Here is an 8,148-nt window from a genome sequence, read left to right as displayed (position 1 = left end):
ACCCTGAGCTTTGAAGGTTGAGATCAGTAAAACTGTTGACCTAAGGTCACCCTGTAGTTTCTTCCCCATGTTAGTCTGTAAGAATTTTAGAACAGTATTACTCTGGTTTTTTCTTACATCCTACCTCCTCAGCACTTCTCAGATATTCCCAAATAGCAGACACAGAATCTCGGTTCCAAGACCAATAAAATAGCCACTTTCCCGTCACACAGAGCTGAGTTAGCATGGTTGGTCTGGTAAAGATGCCCAGCTTTCCAACCACCTCCCAGAATGGTAACCACGCTGGACATGACTCTGCAGGGAGACATCTGCTACAACAAAGAGAACCCATGCCAAAGCCAAGTACTACAGTTCTAAAAGCAACAAATGATGTCACCCTGGATAAGACAACTCCCAAAACCAATTCAGTCTTGCCCCATTAACATTCTGACCCTTAAACTATTCCTGTTCAGGCTATATAATACAAAACAAAACAAGGGCACACAAGATTATTTTTCTGACCACAAGTTTATTCAACACAAAATACTCCCTCCAACTTTACTGAGGTGGTTGACCACGTCCACGACCAAATCCGCCTCTCTGCAAGAGAAAGCATATGACATCAGCATTTGCAGTAAGCTGGGTAGCAAGCCTATCACTGATGAGGTCCCTCGTCTGAGTGGAGGCCATAAATCCTAGCCTTGCCTTATTGGCTGGAGAACCACATTCACCTCCCAGGCCTGTTTCCTCATTTGTAAAACAGGAATATGGATAACTACTCAAGAGTATGCTCATACACACACATGGAAGCATGTAGCTAGCACAGGACACGATCTTGTGTCTGCTATACACACCTCCTCTTTGCTGTGCTATGTAGACCTGCCACAGGACAGCTGCTGTCCCAACAGTGATACACTAGGCCCCATGCAAGCACTTTACCTGGATTAACTAATCTCACAATTGCCTTAAAATAGCTACAATCATCACCTCTATTTTATAGGTGAGCAAACAGGAGCACAGGGGAGAACCTGCCCAAGATCACACCTTCTGAAGGAAGATGATTTGATTCCGGACCATCTTGGTTCTAGAGCCCAGTAAATCTCTGGTGACAGGTTCTCAAACATTACTAATGAAATAGAAAACACCACTATGCTACATTTAGTATTGATTTGTGAGACTCATTTCAGTAACTTACATATTTACAAAAGTTTGTATACTGTGTCCTAATGTTAAAACTTATTTGGAATTTGTGGTTTTGGGAGGAAAAAATGAGGGGAGGGATCCACCACATTATACTACATCCCTACAATTTGCAGACCCCACAAGGCTGAGGCCAGAACAGTGACTGCTCATGGAAAGTGAACAGGGGAATACTCAACAGGGGAATACTCACAAACTGGAATTCAGTTGCTGACCCAGCTCCGGCCTCGGCTTTCTTGTCGGCACCAGCTGGAATGAGAAACACCAATGCATCATGTGATCTGATCCACTGCAGATAAATCACCCAACTCAATCTTGTGGGAAAAACCAAGTCAGCATATATACCCCATGAAGTACAAGTAAAGAGAAACACCTTTTGAGCCTCTTCTGTCCCCTCCCTCTCCTAGGGCAGCGTTCCTTTAGTCATCCTTCAAAACCCACAGACCAAACTATTGCCTCCTCCAAAATGGATGCCTTGACCACAAAGTCTGGACTATGTGCCCTTCCTACATGGCCCCAGAGTACCCTCACTTCCACCACTGAGTTACTTACAAGCTTCAGATTAGCATCTAACTTACAAAGGGAGCTCAATGAAGGAAGAACTAAAAGGTAAGGACACAAGGACCCACAAAAGCAAAAAGCAACTTTACCGTGACCATGGAAAAGCAAGGAAGATACAAAAGCAAGTGCTATCATGTCCTATATGGCAGTTACTAGTCCATGTTGAGACGTGTACAAAATGTTATCAGATGTCAAAACTTAAGAGAATGCAAAATTAGGGGGAAAAAAGAATACAAAATATCTCGTTCATGTTTATGTAGGTTAAAAAACTTAACATTCATGTGAACTATTTCCATTTGCTTTAAGTGTGGCCACTAGGAAATTTTATGGTTCATGTTGTGGGGGTGGGCAAACAGGGTCAACAGCAAGTATGGTTTCAGTAAACCTTGTTCAAATCACGGTCTACTTTTGGACCATTTCAGCCCACAGGCTTGTCTGCCTATTCCTGTTCCCTTTTGACCAGTAAACTACAGTGTCGTCTCCATCTTCGTATCTTTGTCCATGGTTGATCTCTTGCCTGAAACATTCTTCCCCCAGACAGCCAGTGGCTGGTTCCCCTTCGCTTCCTTCAAATTTGCTTAAATCTCACTTTTTCAACTTTCCCTGAAAATCCTACTGAAAATTGCAACAACCCCCGCCCCATAGCACCCACATCACTGGACATGTTATATACTTATTTTTGTTTGTCTATTACTAAAAAAAATGCATATTCAATGAGAGAAGGTTCTTCTGTCTGTGGTGTACACTATTTACTCCCCAGTGCCTGGCATACCACAGGCACTCAATATACATTTAATAAAGCAACATCTGTTGTTCCAAGTCAATGCAAATGTTTGCTATTTAAAAACAAAATTTTACACTATTTTTGAAGTAAGAAAACTAAGGTAATTGGAGTGGGCCACAAAAGCATATGTTGCTTTCCTTAAAAGTTTTCAGTTTTGCTCTAGTTAAAGGTCTTCAACTAAAGTCTTCTGTGTCCCCAGCTCAGAAGGCATTCCTCCTAATCCCCATCCATCATATCTTTGCATAAAGCAAGCACAAAAGACTTCAGCTGGAGATGATCTGGGGATTAAAACCAAGGATCTTTCCCTTCGCACCTTCCAGGGTTGAGTCCCAGCCAGGGCTGATAGAGAATCCAGAAATTCTAACCCAACACCCTAGATACAGATGATGTGTTACTCACGGGGCACAGCACTCCGTCTGTAGGTATCTCTGTCAGCTTCCCCTCGTGTGAGCCTCGCAGGTCGCTCACCCTCCAGACCTATGCGAAGTAAACCACACTGTGAACACAGGGCATCATGGAACTCTGCTCCCTTCAGGCCAAGAAAATTGGAATCACTCTCCTGGTCTCACCGGACAACAAAGTTTTAACGGGTTAATAGGGACAGAATTTCTACACTCAGAACTGCCAGCTAGAAACTTGTCATTTATTTTGGTTCCACAAAGGCCATGGAAAACTCATATCTTAATTAAAATTCCACATATCTGCAAATAGGTTGCTTTTTTCTATTCTACTTCTCAACATAACTGTACATTTTCCAATCACTTGACCCATTTCTGAAGTGGCAAACTTCCTCTGCGAATAAAAGGAGGCATCATAAGCTGAAAGCCCTACCTCCAATGGTAGGCATATAAACATAGAGGCCACCAAGAATCCTTCCGTCCTCCCCATGGCTTCTCCACATACCTCTTTCAGGCTGCATAACATATATTAAGACAGATTTTAAAAGCTACCTCAAAAACACTATAAGTTTAAAATAATATTCTCTCTACCCAGTTACCTTGGACTATACCCAGAGTCCATATAGTTAGAGTATGAACTTTTTTTAGTTAGAAGGAATAAGATTGAACCTGAAGTGGCTAAAATAAATGCCAGGTCCCACACAGACCAACTAAATCAGAATCTATGGGGGCAAAGACAGTAGCATTTTCCTCCCTCTAAAGATACATAACCTCGCTTAATCACCAGAATCTCCTAGGGAGCTTTCATAAAAAACAGACTTATGAGCTCCATGAAGTCTCTATCTAGGGGAACCTGGACAGTGTGATGATCATCTGTGTATAAGAATCTTGCATCTCATCATCTAAGCCCACAAACTGCTCCTCCTACAAAATTCCTATGACAAGTTTTTTTTGAACCTAAAGAAAAGGAAACCATGACCTTGACAAAAATGCAACTGCAAACTAGCAATGATCTCGAGTCAACTGATAATCCTTCCCCACAGAAGCATATCCTTTCACACCACAATTACATATACATCTCTCTTCTCCCATATTTGACTTTAGATTATTATTGTTCCCATTGCCAAGAAACCCTATTAAATTTAATTTCCTTCACATGTGGCAAACAGCTTTGCTCTGGACTTCTTGGGGATAAGCACACCCTCATCTCGTGGAAAAGTTATTCAATGCTCTACCACATGTGTCAGGCCACAGACTAATATTCTGTTTAATGCTGCCATCTCCCAGGTTAGCCTGAAGACTTGTTGTGTTCCATTCCAAGTCCCATGCCAGGAGACAAAGGTTCCAGGACTTGACCCAAGGTCTTACACGCCAGAGTTCCTCTAAGGCTGCCACCTTCCATTCCATGCACAAAAACCCCATCGTTTTACATATACCCCTCCCCCAAGAAAGGGCAACTGCAGAAGGCTCTTGGAAGTATTTATTTGGGCACCATACCTTTGGGCCGTGGCCGGCCGGTCTCAGGCCGGCTGCGGCGCAAAGTGGCAGGCACAATCTCGGGGGGCAGGTGGAGGTAATCACGGAGATACTGGATACCCTCGTTGGTAAGGTACCAGTAGAAATGTCTCCAGGCAAACTGTTCCTTCACATAACCTCGTGATTTTAGAGACTGTAAGACAGAAAACTGCTGTTAAGACATAACTAGAGGCTTGAAGCTGGCAACATGGTGCAGGGGGAAGCTAACTGCTAGCAGGCAAGTTTTCAGTGTATCTACCTCACAGCCCTTCAAGGCAGCAAGCAGCTCTGGCTCTCCTGACCTCTTCCTGGAATCTCCCTTGAACATTAGAGGAAAATCCCTCCATCTGCACCCCACTCCAGCAGCCCCCCGGCTACCTGCATGGCCTTCATGACGTGAAGATTAGGCACATTCTTGTCTGCCAGCTCCGGGTGTTTAGGCATGTGAACATCCTTCTTGGCCACCATCACTCCCTCCTTGAAAAGGAGTTCATAAATGGCAATCCGGTTCTTCTTGGGCATCAACATCTATAAGGAAGCATTCAGCAAGAGCACTTCTGAGCACTGTGGCCAAGGCCCAGTAACCAAGTTCATGCCCCCAAAACGACCACCCAAAATCACTGTCCAATGGGCTGAAATCTCAAACACAAAAAACACACAAGAAACTTGCAGGAAGGAGGAATTCAAACTCTGCAGAAGTGAAACCCACCAGTTTTCAGCTCCCTACTCCAGACCCGAAAAACACTTCAGATGATAAGTTGCCAAGGCATTAAAACAAAACGGGAGGGAGGTACGTAATCGCTCCAAACCACAAAAGTATAATGGGGGGCGCAGACCCTGTATTAGCAACTGTACGTAAGTGCGAAACGGGCGCATCTGTACTTTCAGGTACACAGGTTAAACACAGAGGAAAAGTCTTTGATTTATGACAGGCCGACCCTAACCCAAAGGGCTAAGGCCTTCACACCGTCATCTCTTACTTAATACTCTTTCCACAAAGTAGAGCTCCAGGGCCAAGCAAGAAGACAGCCGAGGGTTAGGGGGTTCTTCTCCAAAGGAAAAGCGTGCAAACGGAGTGCAGTTTCCCTAGCCTCTGTAGATAATTCCGCCGCGTAAGGGCTTCATTCTCCCCTCCTCCGCCATCGGGACGCCAATCTTCAACAACCATCCTCCAAAGTGCGCCCACGACCCCTCTCACTGCTCAAAAATGGGCGTGCGGGCAGCAGGAGAGGGGCCCTCCCGCCCCGACTCCGGGGAAACGCAGCGACTACGAAGGCGAGAGGACCAGGATGGGGGGCGATGGAACTTGTACTCCAGAGGAACTCACCGCGACAGCTGCAGCGTCCGAGGCCGGAGCTAGAAAGGAAGGGGCATGCGCGGCGCGGCGTCTCTTCCGGGCTGGCGTGCCCCGCCCCCCGTCAGGGCCCGCGCACTACCTGGGCTGGCCTTGGCAGTGCCTGAAAGACTGGCGGCTCCCGGCGACCGCGAACTCTGTGGACACGGGCACATGGGAACTGCAGGTGGGAGCTTCTGAGCCTTTGTGCTTTGTCAGTAAATGGTCATTTTTACGCTTGGGCAGGCCCATAAGAAACACGCTACTTCTTTATTTTTCACCGATAATTTAACTTCTTGTTATGCAAGTAACATATGCTCATTGAGCAGGAGAAGAAAGAACATAAAAAATAATAACAATAACAATAATAAAAGACTGGTCAAGTAGATTTGAAAGAATACAAAAAAACCTTATAGAAGTGAAAACTAAAATGATTGAAATTTAAAACAAAGAAAGAATAAACGATAGATTTGACATAAAGAGAAAAATCAGTTAAATGGAAGATAGAAGTTTAAAAAAACATTCACAATGCAGTTCAGAGATTAAAAGAGAGGGAATGTTTGAAAGAAAGGATAAGAAGTGTGAAGAATTCTAATATATGTCTAGATGAAGTCTCATAAAGAAATAATAGAGACTCTAGGAAAGAAACACTGTCCATATTTTCCAGAATTATTGGAAGACAGCACACTTCAGATTCATTGTGCTCATCGAATCTCAAATTGGAAAAATAAAAACAGATCCATCCCTAAACATAGCATAATAAAGTTGCAAAACATCAAAGACAAAGAGAAAATCTTAAAAGCAGTCAACAGGAAAAGGAAGGTATGACTGCTCACTTCCCAGCAGCAACACTGGAATGCAATCTGTCGAATAGTCTTCCAGGTCTCTTACCTTTCAGTAGCTAGAGTGGTCCTGCTGTAACATCAGACCATGTCACTCCCCAGCTTAAAATCCTCCAATGACTCCCCAGTTCACTTACAAAAATACTCAGTCTTTATGTGACTTAATTTTTTGTGTTTAAATCTTTTATCCTCCTGGAATGTTTTCTGATATAATTGTTTCTCTCTGAAGGTTTAGCGGTATCTCAACATCATTTCCTCAATAAGCTATGCTTCTATTTATCTGAAATGACACTACATTGTTCATGAGAGATAAATTCAGTTTTAGATTTTGTGGCAATCGTACCTATGAGACACACTGGTGAAAATACCCAGGATAATTTTAGATAAAGAGCTCAGAATTTGTCCTGTGGGAGAGAACTAAGTTAAATTAGGTAAGAGAATTATCTAAGACCCTTTGAGGATCTGAGATCACCTGGAGAGGGTGTGGAGTGAGAGGAGAATTAGGAGGGACTCCGTGGCACTTCCCAGCTCACCCTAGGGTGGTGTTCCTGTGGTTACCTCCATATCTGGATGAAGCGGCCTTATGGTCAGGGACCATGAATTTCTTCTCTCTTACTATCCTCTTCAGCAGTTAGCACAACGTCTCACACATGTTAGATACACTTAATAAATGTTTCAGGAATAAATAGCAACCTCATGGAGAGCAGAATAGAGGTTACTGAGTAAGGAAGGAGGATGAATAATAATACCCTCTGACAACTATGAAAGACTTCTCGGATGACAGTGCATTCTTGGGTTTGCTGAATTCCATTCAGCTGTTAGGCAGTGAGCACCTGGCACTGGGCCAGGTGGTGGGGCAAGAGTAGGGGCAGGAACACACGTGGTTCCCACACCAAGCAACAAATGCCTCTCTTATGTGCTGCAAGCTGTGAAGAAAATGATCAGGGTGTGGTGACAGAGTAGTGGGGAGTGCGAAGGTAACATTTCAGCTGAAACCTATAGAAGAGTCAAGCTTGGGCTGAGAACAGGCTAGAGGGACAATTCCTGAGAAAGGCTTTATTGCAGGGGAGGGCTTGAACAGAAAGGCAGACAGCGTGGCTAGGACATGGTTAACAAGGTGAACCTGGACAGGCACAGTACTTCAGGAAGGAGTTAGAATTTTATTCAAAGTGCAGTAAAAAGCCACAAAAAGATTTCAAGCAGTAGTGACAGGATCAGATGTATATTTTAAAAAGATTACCTTTATAAACACCAACCCAATTTTACCACTCCCACTTTATACTGTGCATGAAGTATAGGTATATCACCTGCCATGTGACACACACACACACACACACAAAACAAAATAAAAACTGAGGTTTAGAGAAATAGATGTGTCTTTCCCAAGGTCACAGAGGTAAGAAATGATGGATCTGGATTCTGACTGCAGAGCCTTCAGGCTTCCCCACTGCCTTAGGCTTCCCCTCTGCAATAGGTCTTCTTGTAGGAACCAAAGTCAGGGGTAGGGAGCCAGAGCCTAGAACAGGAGTAGTGAGA

The 8,148-nt window shown here is 44.0% G+C and overlaps 1 protein-coding gene across 2 annotated transcripts; it reads right to left on the bottom strand.

Annotated features, from left to right (window-relative positions):
- Window positions 1–488: 488 nt before the first annotated feature.
- RPS10 (ribosomal protein S10) lies at window positions 489–5,879 on the bottom strand. 2 transcript variants are annotated; one of them, XM_006907357.3, is made up of 6 exons: window positions 5,765–5,879; window positions 4,816–4,965; window positions 4,420–4,591; window positions 2,924–3,001; window positions 1,373–1,428; window positions 489–579 (listed from the first exon to the last, which is right to left on the bottom strand). In XM_006907357.3, the coding sequence occupies exons 2-6, from the start codon at window positions 4,963–4,965 to the stop codon at window positions 538–540; spliced, it is 498 nt and encodes a 165-aa protein (XP_006907419.1). In that variant the 5' UTR covers window positions 5,765–5,879; the 3' UTR covers window positions 489–537. The 2 variants fall into 2 exon arrangements, with proteins under 2 accessions (XP_006907419.1, XP_024899450.1); XM_025043682.1 differs by lacking the exon at window positions 5,765–5,879 and adding an exon at window positions 5,418–5,440.
- Window positions 5,880–8,148: the final 2,269 nt, after the last annotated feature.

Source organism: Pteropus alecto, unplaced genomic scaffold (genome assembly GCF_000325575.1).
Source record: "Pteropus alecto unplaced genomic scaffold, ASM32557v1 scaffold202, whole genome shotgun sequence".
In the NCBI taxonomy this organism is placed as follows: Eukaryota; Metazoa; Chordata; class Mammalia; order Chiroptera; family Pteropodidae; genus Pteropus; species Pteropus alecto.
This window is presented reverse-complemented; position numbering and strand designations above follow the sequence as displayed.